The following is a 15,162-nucleotide window of genomic DNA, read 5'->3' on the forward strand; positions in this document are numbered from 1 at the left end:
TTGCTTATGAATATGTATCTAAAATAATATATGTTTACTACTTATAAGATGTTTATTGATGATTTACACCCGCCGATGGGATATTTATTTACACCCTTGATTCTTTGAAGGTATTAAAATAATCAAGTAACTACAAAGTAACAGTAAATAACTTCCTAACAGATGGTATGCTCATTATGTATTAGTTTCAGGTCTTTAAAAAAGTGTAGAAAAAGTATCAAGACAAGTCAATTCTGGCTGAGCAACAATCATACAAAACCACCCTCAGTGCACTGAATAGAAATAAATACATTTTTAACATAACACGTTATTAGTCTGGGAGGCTCTATTCTACAAGCCCCAATTTTATGAATGCGCTGATTTGAAGTTTCTCCTCCGCCCATAATAACATAGCAGGTGTTCCTCACTATAGTTTGGTGACGGCTTGCGACCGTTTATTTTTAAACCCATTCCACTTTAGTGGACAATTCCACAGCTGAAGGAGAGACTACCGGGGCTACCAAGGCATTCAACCTGTTGTTCCCCTTGTGCCCTCTCATACCGGGCAGAAGCCATCTTGGGACACCAGGTGTTAGGTGCGCTATCCCCCCCGGCCAGGCTGCCAGGCTATGCTTGCATCCTTACTAAAGCTGCTAAAATCATTAAAACTCTAAAGTGGGTTTGGGACCCAGGGGACGGGTGCATGCCAGGGAGGGAGGGGGTAAGGTTTGGAGGAGTGGTGGAGTTGGTGGGGGTCCTGCTGGATTAAGGTGCTGTAGGATGCCTGGGGAGAGGACTGATGACAGCTGAGGGAGTGAGCCTTTCTCTGGCTCTGCCTCCATGCAGCCATGGGGTCAGGGAAAGCGGGTGGGCTGGGGGCGGAGGGTGAAGGGTGGAGGTATTTCTTTGGTCCCGTCTTTACGAGGCCCTTGTCATGGTTGGGGGTGGGATTAGTGCCCCGGCCAGCCTCTTGAGACTGATATAGACAAGAGGAAGGAGATAGAATTTGCTCCGTTGGTCCTGCCCGGTTACTGGCATCGGCAGCTGAGGCTCAGGCCCCCCTGATCTCCCATCACCTACCCCTAATACCTCACACATCTCCTAGACATGGAGGACACCCAAAGCTCAGTGGTCATTCTGACCACCACCCTTGCCTCGCGACCCCATATGGGGTCATTCAAAGGGAGCTGGCCAATCCTCCTCTGCCTCCCCTGGTCTAGTCATGGGTGACTATGGCCCTGGTCAAAAGTAGTGCACTATAAAGGGGTGCCATTTGGGCCATAACCCTAGTCTTGGTTCTGGGTGACCCACTCCCCCATTTCCCCCCTCATCCCCTCAGGTCAACTGCAGGAAGTGCCATGCTCCTGTCATTAGCTCTGCTACAAATAGAAACTGTTCCTTTTTTAAAACTGAGATCTTCTGAGGGATTTTTACCAAGTAGAGTGATTGCCTTCACATAATCATTTCAACAACCCATGAAGCACGACTGAGTGAGGAGCTGATTTCACTGTCATTCATCATAGAGAGATATAAGATGTGTCACCGACTGTGGGATTGTATGTCTCTGACTGTGTGTGCGTGTTTGTGTGCGTGTGTGAGAGAGAGGGAGAAAGTAGGCATTTACATTCCGGTTTTACATTTCATCTCAAGTTATGAAAATAGCCTAGGGTGCACTAGAAGTGATAACATAACGTGGGCATTGACATCAGAAATAGACCACATTTGAAGTAGTCCTATCTCTGATTTGTTATTCTCTACTTGGGCCTATTCTATTCTATTCTCTAGCCTATGTTGTTTTAAAAATGAAGGTATGGTGATGCCCATGAATGAAATCCACCCTTGGCTGGTCAAAAAGTTATATTCTATTCCCACTTTATTGTAATGTTTTCTATTCTATTTCTATTCTGTTCATCAAGTAGTCTTGGCTATTGGGAAAATGCATGGATGAAAAAACAAACGTGCATCTCACTACATGCATCTAACCCACATCTGACTAGAAGAATAGAAAGCTTACGTTTGATTAATATTGAAAACTGAACAGTCTCATTGCCACTGATAGCCCAATAGATACATTTCCTCATACCGAGAGACACGGGGAAGGCTATTGCGCGAAGTTGTCATCACACACACAAGACTGATGCATTCCTTGGCTCAGCCGATATAAAACAGTGGCAGAAGAAATTAGGCTATCATTACCGGGCGGCTGCCCGTTAGGTTACCGGGTAACCACGGACGACCTCAATCACCGCTTCCCATGTTTTCCTTTTTTCCCACAGCTAGCATTGTTTTAAATAAACATCTTCTGACGCTCATCCTCGGCGGCGACTTACATGGGGTGTCCCTATTCCATGTATAGAACGGCCCCCCACGCCTCTCCTGACTCTGGCCAATCCGGTCCCTTGGGCTACTTTGACGCGGGTGCTGTGTAAAATATACTCATATATATACGCCCAGATGCTCCCTTCATGTTCCGAGTCTCCTCCAAGCTTACGCGGGAACTGTCTGTATAACAAACTTACTCTCTGCTAAAATGGCACCCAAGAAGGACGCTAAGGCGGCACCCGCCAAGAAAGCCGAGCCTGCAAAGGCAGCCGCACCCGCTCCCGCACCCGAGCCTGAGGTGGTAGCCGCTCCCCCTCCACTTGACTTGTCCACAGTCAAGGTAACTATGTTCTTTCTGCCTTACCCTACCTCCTCTAGCCTATCCCCTGCATTCTCCCGCTATCCCGCTATCCTATAGGCTACTTTGTCTGTCTGCAAAATAAAAATTTAGATTAGGCTATTCTTTCTTGAGTCACAATATAATTTAAATATTTACATTTACTAGGCTTTATTCGTTACTATGCTTCTTTAGAGTCTCTCCATTGTATATGTGAGATGCAGCCTGTGTTTGGCCTGGTCGTTCATTGGAGTGTGTTTTTCTGAAGTTACAGTATCGTATGGTTGTCAGTGAAAGGCCATTATCACTACATAATTGATGCTACAATCATATGGGCCTAGGCTACACATTATATGAGAATGTAAATCTCAATTCAATTTAAATATAAAAAATTGATTGCCTATCTATTTGTGTGCTGTTAGGATATTGTAGGCAACTGTTACTTATTAGGCTATCTTTAGGCTACCTATTTCAACCTATGGAGTTACCACAGTTTTGAAATAGTTTAACCTGAACAAAGTAGGCCTACTGTTGTATTTGGACAAATAATTATGTTGGGATTATTTTTGCATGTTTTCCATAATGTAGCCTATTCTTGTAACCATACTTGACAAGCAATAGCGAAATGGCAAGACTGCTCTCATGAGACGGACCTAATTCTGAAGCAGGATTAAAAGTGTTGAGACATCAGAACCTCGGATAGCTCCGGAGAAGCGCCGCTCGAGCTCATCTAAGCCACGCCCTATGCCCCTCGGCTCCCCTGATAGGCTGAAGGAGTTTGTAACAAGGTGAAATGGCAATGGAACGTGTCACCAAATGTGGACATGTTCAAGTATCTAAAGATGGACCTCAAAGATCGAGTACCATCATAAGAGTATAGCTGTGGAGCTAATTTTGTCTCGAGGATTTGTAGGGGGTAGTGTTTCTTTGCTGATGGGAGCAAATGCTTTACCATTTTTTAAAACGTGCTTTCCACTGGGCACACACTGGTTGAATGAACGTTGTTTCCACATCATTTCAACGAAATTACTTTGAACCCATTGTGGAATAGATGTTGAATTTATGTCCGTGCACAGCGGGTTATGTGGTATTTATGTTGGATTAGTCAAATTTATAATCCAATTGACTGTTATTTTCAAGCAAAATCCAATTGTCAAAATAACCTACACATAGTAAAGCAGGCTACAATACAACCTGTATTGTTTATGCAGCAATAACAGATAATGCAATGCATATTAGGCTATATATCCCATTTGCACTTAGTCATTTGCAAAATTAATGTCAAATGTTTTTCTACACTGTAAGGAGTCAAAGGAAAATCTACTGGTACATAGTCACTTGAAAATGTTATTTGTTTGCTCTCAAGGTAGTGAGCCTAGCGTGTATAGCCTAGGCCTACTCCAACAGCCCAATAGCAGATGGCCTCACAGTTTAAGCAGTATGAGACCTAAAGTAAAACTGGGAGACTATTGCAGACAGGTTCCCCAAAACCTCATCCCCTTCTTATGGCACTCTGTGTCATTGGTGTGTGAGATGGACTGTAAAATAGTAAGGAGATGTCCCAAGCCCCCTGCAAGTCAATATCTGGACCTGGAAGTTTAGTTAAGCGGAGTGGAGTTAGCCTACTACACTGGTAGTCTACCAAGACTCTCGTTCCATAATCAGGTTCAGGAGAGAAACTGTTCTGGGGAGATATAGAAAGGCTGTAGTTGAGGCTACTAAACAATTTCCCTAGACAGTATAATAGCAGGGGTTAAGTCCATAGAAAGTCTCAGATCTGATAGCAGACAGGGGCTACAGTGGAATTGTGCCGAGATGGAATTACTACACTGGCTGTAAATGTTCCAAAGTGGGCCCCATTTTCTTTCAATGTTCTGACTGTTTTTCTCTGCTTTCCTCTATAGGTGGAGTTCACTCCCGACCAGCAGGAGGGTATGTTCACTAAACCATATTACTAAGGGACAAGCATGTTACATTTTCTATTGAAAGTGTTTCTTAGGCCAATACTATAGGCTAAATCTGTGTCTGGAAAACCGTCCATATTACTATTACTGTAAAATATTGTATCAGATATCACTATCACTGCTGTAAAACAGATCACTAACACTTTCGCAGACCTGGGTTAAAATACTATTTGAAATCATTTCAAATACTTTTTCTGAGCTTGCCTGGCTTAATGGAGCAATAGAATAATCCCAGAACTGCAAACCGCAACCCTCGCTCACCTGGCACTCCAGGAAGGCTAGAACAAACACTCAAAGTATTTGAAAGATTTCAAATAATATTTGAACCCAGGTCTGTACCTCTGACGCCTAATAAAACCCACTATAATAAATCCACTTTAGGTCTTTTACATAGTATTTACCCACCATGGATTAGCATGCCACTATGATTTCTATCTCAATGTTATTTTTCCTAAACCTGGACTAAGTAGTGTTTAAAAATATAACAAATACAAAAAAAAATGCAATAGCAATATTTGGACTAGGCTTACTTTTGCTCTGAATAACCCAAAGAACTTGTAACATTAAACAACCTAAGTAACAACCTAAGTATTTACAACTTGATATTTCCTATAGAGGTGAACGTTCTCAAATGACATGCACCTGTAGCCAATCTCAATACATTTTCCAAAATTGCAATGGTCAAGCCTCTAAGGTTCTTAGGACACAGTTCACCCCTCTATATGAATGCAAAAACATTATGGCTAAATTAACACTGGGCAAAAAAGCCTGATATATTATATAAACAAACAAGAAACTATTCAATTAAATTCATGGAATCTGATATCTGTTTGGACCACGGATTAGGGCACCACTTGACCCGTTATAAACAATGAGTTATAACCTGTTATAACATAAAGGCTAGTTAGCGGCTGTCAAAGTGAACCCATACCAGGTGGACAGGATGATATTCTAGGATTACATAGCATTCATTGAATGCATTCATTGATTCATTGAATGCATTCAGATGACTGGCATAGGTCTGTAGCCCTTTCCTGCAGTCAACTGATCAAATCGCCGTCTAGTGGCCTCATGGGTGGAATGTTATAAATATTTTTCATAATTTCATAATTCATTAACATTCTTTTTTTTAAACGCTGAAAATCCAGTGTTTCTATATCAAATGGTTTTGTTATATTTCAGTCTTCTGTGATGTATATAAAGTGTAATATTGGGATGCAAACTCAAAATGGAATACATTTCAACTCTATATCTGACATGGTACAGGTGTTGCTCTTTTTTTTAAGCCCATACCCATGTGTTGAGCCCACCCTGATTTAGCCCACTGCAGTAAAATATTTTAAAGTTGTTGGGCAATATGGAACAGCTAAAAAACGTATCCGTAGGCCTAATAACACATGTAGGGATCAAAAGTTTTATTCCATTCTCATTGACATTCTAAATGTCAAAGACTTAAACGTGTCCTGTCTTATATTGTCCCCCTTTGATAAATCTGAGCTCATTAAGAATGCGCCTGGAGGCTGCCAGCTGAGATCCTTTTTAACTCTTAAATATGGATAGCCATGCTTGCTTCGCCCTCATGTTGGCGCTAGCAAGCAGGCTAGGTAGTGCTAAATATCAACAGCCAATCCAGTAGGGGCTGGAAACTATAGTGAGCTTCGATTGGTCAATAGCAACATGATGTTGTTGACTATTTGCATAAAGTTAAACTTTGGTCCCACACCCTGTTCACGTCCCTCTCCCATGCTCGTATCACCCAACGGTCCCCCGCCCACTTCGCTTCTATTGTTTCATCGCCCCCAACGTTCTATGTAGATACTCTTGGGTTAGCAGGCGATAGCGCAGTCATCACCCCAGCTGGGTGTTGGTTACGCCACTGTCAGCATTCTCTTGGTTTACTCAGGTCAGTCCACTCACAGCATTGCCTTATAAAGGAGCGGGGCTCATATTCTCTCTTCAGTATCGATTCCAATTCGGTGCTTTAAATGCTTTCGTCCTGGGCGGCCCACAAGAGATATAGAGACAGCTGAAATCACATAAGAACTATTCATCTTTCAACAAATCACTTTCAATTGAGTTACATCACAAGCCCATAGAAACATCCAGTTTCATCATAAGCCCATTTAAATGTTTAGGCTAGGTAGGTAACTCTTGTTATCTTCTCCCCGGGCTGGAGTTGTCTCTTCCTGTGGCTGTCTGTCCCTATGGCACGTGCGCAATTGTTAGTGAGGATAAAGAGTGACGTGCGCACCCCACCTAGTAGATAAGTGCGACCGCTTGCTGCTGCGGCAGTGCGCATGTGTTGACACAGAAAGTAGCCCTTCAAAGATATTGCTCTCAATTTACCTAGATCCATTTTCTCCTAACTTACCTGGTCTGCTTGATTGAAATGATATATTTCGCCAGGTCTTCCTTGTAAAAGAGCTATTCTGTCCTCAATGGGACTTCCCGGATAATTACAGGTTAAATAAAATATAAACAGTAGGCAATTCTACATCAAGATACAATAATAAAAAGGATAGGGTGAAGCTCTCATCATTGATTTGCGATATTTACAATAATCCCTACCAAAATCCAAAGACCAAAATGGTCATGTTTGTTTCATAGATCTCTTGGTTTGTTATAATAGCTTCTGTTGGCCACTAGCCCAGGTATTCTGAGGATAATAAAACTCTCTCTCTCTCGTCTCTCTCTCTCTCTCTCTCTCTCTCTCTCTCTCTCTCTCTCTCTCTCTCTCTCTCTCTCTCTCTCTCTCTCCCTCACCTCACCTCACCACAGACTACAAGGAGGCTTTCGGTCTCTTCGATAGGGTGGGTGACTCGAAGGTGGCTTACAACCAGGTAGCTGATATCATGCGCGCCCTGGGACAGAACCCCACCAACAAGGAGGTGCGCAAAGTCCTGGGCAACCCCTCCGATGAAGGTAAGACACACACATATACAGTACATAAACAGATACAAGGACACACAAGCACAGGCACAAACACACACACATACACAAACGGATACAAGGACACACAAGCGCAGACACACACACACTTTACTTCATACTGACTCTATGTACTCTATCCTCTCCACTTTAGACCCTAAGCCCTTCATAGTTGAGTTTGTCCTACTATAGCACACTAGGGAAGAGAACATGTCATTCAATAAGTGACCACACCCTAGAGATAGAGGACAAAAGCCGGTTTTAGCATGGGCTGCGCCATTGAGGACTTCCACCATTTTGAAGTAGTCAACTGGGTAGGACTTCCTATGGGTTAGGAAAGGATCATATAATTCCACCCAGGTCATCAGGAGGGATCAGCCAATGAATAATACTCGTGAGCAAACATTCCATAACTGCAGGTGGCAGTAAATCGTCAACCTTGGCTTTATACCTGTTCAAACAACACACTCCAGGAGGCAGAATGCACCGTTTCAGTTTGTTTGCCAACTCATAGAAGTAGTAGAAGAAAAAAATGGATTACTTCAAAATGGAGATGGCCTCAATGTCACTGCCCGTGCTCTCACAGACGCCATAATGGGACAGATACAATGATGTGAAGTCTATGGACCACACCTTGGCATTTGTCTGATCCCTTTTATTGCACATTTTAACAATTCAGCACCTGTCATGACAGACAGATCCCTCAATTGGTGGTGTTAAGCCTGAGTAGCTGACAGATCCCTCCATCGGTGTTGTTAAGCCTGAGTAGCTGCAGAAGGTCTTTGAAGTAGGGTTACAATACCTGCCAGTGTGAAATGTGATACACTTTTCTGTTATTTCACTATGTATGTACAGTATCTATCTATGTATGTAGTTATATTTTGACACACACACACACACACACAGCCAGTTTCAATGGTATAACTGCTAGTAGTGTATTGTATGGTGTGGGCCAGGGTGAAGTTGCCCCCCACACTGATCTGGAGTCAATTTGTCATATTCCCCACTAATGGTTAAGGTTAGGATTGGGGGAGGAAAAGCTGATCCTAGGTCTGTACCAGGGGAAACTTCACCCCGGAGCATACTGTATACTTATAGTGCATTTCCTCTCACTCTGGCTGCCCACAGACATGGCCGCCAAGAGATTGGAGTTCGAGGCCTTCCTTCCCATGCTCCAGCACATCGTCAACGACCCAAACAAGGGAACCTTCGATGACTACGTTGAGGGTCTGCGCGTCTTTGACAAGGAGGGCAATGGCACCGTGATGGGCGCTGAGCTGCGTATCGTCCTTGGAACACTGGGTGAGTGGCCGCCTGGGTTTAGTTGTAACATGACATTTGTGTGTGTGTGTATGAATGAAGAATGAATGAGTGCGTGCATGCAGATATCATATGACACCAGACCAGCTGGTGACCTGGCCTCTCTCACCTCTCCCTCCCTCTAGGTGAGAAGATGACCGAGGCTGAGATTGATGCCCTCATGCAAGGACAGGAGGACGAGAACGGCAGTATTAACTTTGAGGGTAAGCCTTCAAGTCTTCCAAGTCTTAGGTCACATCCCAAATGGCACCGTATTACATATAGGGAGACATTTTCGTAGTGCCAAACCAATGTGCAAAGTCAAAAAATTACCATGAACCTCATTATAATCTGGCAGCGTGATTTAATTTGAAACTGTTCTGCAACAAATGCATTATAAGTAGGTGACTACCCACTGGGCACAGACGTCAGTTCAACGTTTAGTTTTGATTTCAGTTTATGTGACAAAACAAGCAAGTATAGAGTCGTGATCATCAACTATATTCAGCCGCGGGATGATTTGTTCTTTCACGGATGGTCAGCGGGCCTGAACATAATGACAAATAATTTGTAGACTGCAAATTGACTGCAAGAAGCCCAAAAATATATATTATTTGACTAAAACATAATAATTTCTAACCTTGCTTACATTAGTATACGATCACATACAGTGGGGGAAAAAAGTATTTAGTCAGCCACCAATTGTGCAAGTTCTCCCACTTAAAAAGATGAGAGAGGCCTGTAATTTTCATCATAGGTACACGTCAACTATGACAGACAAATTGAGAAAAAAAAATCCAGAAAATCACATTGTAGGATTTTTAATGAATTTATTTGCAAATTATGGTGGAAAATAAGTATTTGGTCACCTACAAACAAGCAAGATTTCTGGCTCTCACAGACCTGTAACTTCTTCTTTAAGAGGCTCCTCTGTCCTCCACTCGTTACCTGTATTAATGGCACCTGTTTGAACTTGTTATCAGTATAAAAGACACCTGTCCACAACCTCAAACAGTCACACTCCAAACTCCACTATGGCCAAGACCAAAGAACTGTCAAAGGACACCAGAAACAAAATTGTAGACCTGCACCAGGCTGGGAAGACTGAATCTGCAATAGGTAAACAGCTTGGTTTGAAGAAATCAACTGTGGGAGCAATTATTAGGAAATGGAAGACATACAAGACCACTGATAATCTCCCTCGATCTGGGGCTCCACGCAAGATCTCACCCCGTGGGGTCAAAATGATCACAAGAACGGTGAGCAAAAATCCCAGAACCACACGGGGGGACCTAGTGAATGACCTGCTGAGAGCTGGGACCAAAGTAACAAAGCCTACCATCAGTAACACACTACACCGCCAGGGACTCAAATCCTGCAGTGCCAGACGTGTCCCCCCTGCTTAAGCCAGTACATGTCCAGGCCCGTCTGAAGTTTGCTAGAGTGCATTTGGATGATCTAGAAGAGGATTGGGGAGAATGTCATATGGTCAGATGAAACCAAAATATAACTTTTTGGTAAAAACTCAACTCGTTGTGTTTGGAGGACAAAGAATGCTGAGTTGCATCCAAAGAACACCATACCTACTGTGAAGCATGGGGGTGGAAACATCATGCTTTGGGGCTGTTTTTCTGCAAAGGGACCAGGACGACTGATCCGTGTAAAGGAAAGAATGAATGGGGCCATGTATCGTGAGATTTTGAGTGAAAACCTCCTTCCATCAGCAAGGGCATTGAAGATGAAATGTGGCTGGGTCTTTCAGCATGACAATGATCCCAAACACACCGCCCGGGCAACGAAGGAGTGGCTTCGTAAGAAGCATTTCAAGGTCCTGGAGTGGCCTAGCCAGTCTCCAGATCTCAACCCCATAGAAAATCTTTGGAGGGAGTTGAAAGTCCGTGTTGCCCAGCGACAGCCCCAAAACATCACTGCTCTAGAGGAGATCTGCATGGAGGAATGGGCCAAATACCAGCAACAGTGTGTGAAAACCTTGTGAAGACTTACAGAAAACGTTTGACCTGTGTCATTGCCAACAAAGGGTATATAACAAAGTATTGAGAAACTTTTGTTATTGACCAAATACTTATTTTCCACCATAATTTGCAAATAAATTCATAAAAAATCCTACAATGTGATTTTCTGGATTTTTTTTCCTCATTTTGTCTGTCATAGTTGACGTGTACCTATGATGAAAATTACAGGCCTCTCTCATCTTTTTAAGTGGGAGAACTTGCACAATTGGTGGCTGATTAAATACTTTTTTGCCCCACTGTAGATTCTCTATTATGTGTGGGAATACGTTGGAACAGATTTCCTAAATTAAAATCATTTGGAGTTGATTTGCTGGTGATTTTACAGTATTTAATGTCCAACAATAAAAAAGAAGATACAGTACCAGTCAAAAGTTTGGACACACCTACTCATTCAAGGGTTTTTCTTTAATTGTACTATTTTCTACATTGTAGAATAATAGTGAAGACATCAAAACTATGAAATAACACATATGGAATCATGTAGTAACCAAAAAAGTGTTAAACCACCCTTTTCCTTGATGACAGCGTTGCACACTCTTGGCATTCTCTCAACAAGCTTCACCTGGAATGCTTTTCCAACAGTCTTGAAGGAATTCCCACATATGCTGAGCACTTGGCACTTGGCTGCTTTTCCTTCACTCTGCGGTCCAACTCATCCCAAACCATCTTAATTGGGTTGAGGTTGGGTGATTGTGGAGGCCAGGTCATCTGATGCAACACTCCATCACACTCCTTCTTGGTCAAATAGCCCTTACACAGCCTGGAGGTGTGTTGGGTCATTGTCCTGTTGAAAAACAAATGATAGTCCCACTAAGCGCAAACCAGATGGGATGGCGTATCGCTGCAGAATGCTGTGGTAGCCATGCTGGTTTAGTGTGCCTTGAATTCTAAATAAATCACTGACAGTGTTACCAGCAAAGTACCCCCACACCATCACACCTCCTCCTCCATGCTTCACGGTGGGAACCACACATGCAGGGATCATCCGTTCACCTACTCTGCGTCTCACAAAGACACAGCGGTTGGAACCAAAAATCTCAAATTTGGACTCATCAGACCAAAGGACAGATTTCCACTGATCTAATGTCCATTGCTCGTGTTTCTTGGCATAAGCAAGTCTCTTCTTCTTATTGGTGTCCTTTAGTAGTGGTTTATTTTTAGCAATTCAACCATAAAAGCCTAATTCACGCAGTCTCCTCTGACCAGTTGATGTTGAGATGTGTCTGTTACTTGAACTTGAAGCATTTATTTGGGCTGCAATTTCTGAGGCTGGTAACTCTGATGAGCTTTCCTCTGCTGTAGAGGTAACTCTGGGTCTTCCTTTCCTGTGGCAGTCCTCATGAGAGACAGTTTCATCATAGCGCTTGATGGTTTATGTGACTGCACTTGAAGAAACTTTCAAAGTTCTTGAAATTGTCTGGCCTTCATGTCTTAAAGTAATGATGGACTGTCGTTTCTCTTTGCTTATTTGAGCTGTTCTTGCCATAATACGGACTTGGTCTTTTACCAAATAGGGCTATCATTTTACATTTTAGTCATTTATCAGACGCTCTTACCCAGAGCGACTTACAGGAGTAATTAGGGTTAAGTGCCTTGCTCAAGGGCACATCGACAGATTTTTCACCTAGTCGGCTCGGGGATTCGAACCAGTGACCTTTCGATTACTGGCCCAACGCTCTTAACCACTAAGCTATCTGCCGCTATCTTCTGTATACCACCCCTACCTTGTCACAACACAACTGATTGGCTCAAACGTATTAAGAAGGAAAGAAATTCCACAAATTAACTTTTAACAAGCCACACCTGTTAACTGAAATGCATTCCAGATGACTACCTCATGAAGCTGGTTGAGAGAATGACAAGAGTGTGCAAAGTTGTCATCAAGGCAAAGGGTGGCTACTTTGAAGAATCTCAAATATATTTTGATTTGTTTAACACTTTTTTGGTTACTACATGATTCCATATGTGTTATTTCATAGTTTTGATGTCTTCACTATTATTCTACAATGTAGAAAATTGTGAAAATAAAGAAAAAACCTGGAATGAGTAGGTGTGTCCAAACTTTTGACTGGTGCTGGATGAATATTTATTTTTCGCTCATAAATATTTTGGGGCCAAATAAAATCACCTGCATGCCAAATTCGTCCCACGGGCCACCAGTTGGGGAACCCTGGTGTAGAGAATCATTGTACCATCTAAACTGCTGTGAAATATATTTTCCATAACCTTAAATATTGAATTTTCAGCTGTTTGAAGCTGGTGTATAAAACCGAAAGTAAAAGACAAAAACCGAAACTTAAAAACGGGAAGCATAGAAATAGCGCAGATCAACCGCTTCTTAGACTTGCTTTTAATGAGAATGTCAGATCTATAACTGACATTTCTATATGAATTTTGTCGGGTTGCCAAAAAGTTACATATTGCAGCTTTAACATTTGGTTGAGTTGTGAACAACAACAAAAATGTCACCATGTCAATGCATTTTGGTTAAACGTTTTTCTTTTTTAAAGACGAAATTCCCCTACATTGATGACTTTTAAAAAATCCAATCAGTTTTCCATGTTGATTCGACATCATCACATTTAATTTTGGGGTTGAAATGACATCAAAACAACGTTGATTCAACCAGTTTTTGCCCAGTGGGTATTCATGTATTGCTTACCAACTTATGAAGCAGATTGTTGATGAAAAGTTTGAAATTAAATCACGCTGCCAGATTATCATGAGGTTTACCCTAATGTTAGCACTTTGCGCATTGCTTTTGCCGTACGAGAATCGCCCATAGTGTACTACATTATACCAGGGCCCACAGGGAAAGGTGCAATTTGGGAGGCAAATTTAATCTTACATCATACAGGTCTTATGATATGTTATATTGTACATAAGATAGAGACATATTTCAGTCCAAAAACAGTTATTAGATTATACTATAGTTATAGATTTGTATTGTATGATGTTTAGATTTTTAATTTAGATCAAAGAGCTTTACTCGCTTACTCACTCCTCTGTTTCTATATTTTTTATTTCCCCTGTGACCCCTTGCCTACCTCCTCCTTAACCCTCCCTCCTCACCCCTCTACCTCCCTCCCCTCACTCCTCCTCACCCCTACAGCCTTTGTCAAGCACATCATGTCTATTTAAGGATCCTCCGGCTGCAGTGGCTAATGAGGAAGCTAACGTGTTATCTGCAGACCCAACGGTGTCAGGACATCCACTCCCCCACGGTTACTTCACCACCACCTGAGAAACAGACAGGGGGAAAATGGACAATGAGATGTCATTTCTAATCCGTTCTTTTTGTTGTTGTTTGTTTCATCCTTTTTTGGGGGGTCCGACTCCGACCTCCGACTCTGCTCTCTACTTTCCTCCATTGGAAGCCGTCCTTTTTTTCTCCAGCTAGCCAACCGGCAGATGCTCTTGTTGTCTTGTCCCCTGCCATCTTGGCGGGGTATGCCTCTCCACCGTGGGTCAGTGAGGGAAAAGAGGTAGGAATGACTCACTGAAATGTTGCAGTAGTTAAGCTAACCCTTTCATCACTTACTGCCTGGACTGGGCCAGTAGAGGTGACTGGCTTTGCTCAAGACTGGCCATCAGAACTCTCCCCTATCTATCCCCTATGTCTTCATTCATTTTTCTCCTCCGCTATTTCACATAATAAACTTTTCAGAAACCCTCCGGTGTCGCCACTCTTATTCTTTGCTCTGCGGGAGAGTGCAGACAGTGAGGTTATGTCCCAAATGGCACCCTATTCCCTATATAGTGCACTACTTTTGATCAGTGCCCAATAGGCTGCCATTTGGAACCCATCCTGAGTGTAGCTACAGGATAGAGGTTAAAACAGACCAACACTGATGGTGGCCTAGCAGCCGAAACGTTTGTATTCTTGTTGCCTCTCAAAGAATGATTAAAAGATTTTAAAAACATGTGTCAATCTCTTTTTTAAAGTATGGATCCCCGCACATTAGAGTGGGTATCCAAGGTTATTATAGTTTTGTGTTTTTATATTCGTTTTTATTTCTATTCGTTTAAAGATGTTTATTTGAAATTCAGTTTCAGATCCACTTTACTAGTTTTTATTTAGTTTAAGTTTTAGAAAAACATTTTCTATTTCATTTTTATATGATTTAGTTTCAGTTTTAGTGTTAGGGACAGAAAGAAGCCTAAGGCTAGGAGTCTTTTATGTGTTGTATAGATATTTTTTTTTTGTGGGGCAGTAATGCATAAGGTGATGGGTCAGGTCATAGGTTAGGTTTAAAGGTACACTCAACGAGATAACGTAGATCAGGGGTTTTCAAACCTC

At 42.3% G+C, this 15,162-nt stretch overlaps 1 protein-coding gene across 1 annotated transcript; it reads left to right on the forward strand.

Annotated features, from left to right (window-relative positions):
* Positions 1–2,409: 2,409 nt before the first annotated feature.
* On the forward strand, positions 2,410–14,785 carry myl1 (myosin, light chain 1, alkali; skeletal, fast). Its single transcript, XM_041844700.1, has 6 exons — positions 2,410–2,641; positions 4,543–4,570; positions 7,381–7,524; positions 8,659–8,832; positions 8,976–9,053; positions 13,975–14,785. Exons 1-6 carry the CDS (start codon positions 2,510–2,512, stop codon positions 14,001–14,003), a joined length of 585 nt encoding a protein of 194 aa, XP_041700634.1. The 5' UTR covers positions 2,410–2,509; the 3' UTR covers positions 14,004–14,785.
* The last annotated feature ends 377 nt before the right edge of the window (positions 14,786–15,162 follow it).

This window comes from Coregonus clupeaformis, chromosome 23 (genome assembly GCF_020615455.1).
Source record: "Coregonus clupeaformis isolate EN_2021a chromosome 23, ASM2061545v1, whole genome shotgun sequence".
Taxonomy (NCBI): Eukaryota; Metazoa; Chordata; class Actinopteri; order Salmoniformes; family Salmonidae; genus Coregonus; species Coregonus clupeaformis.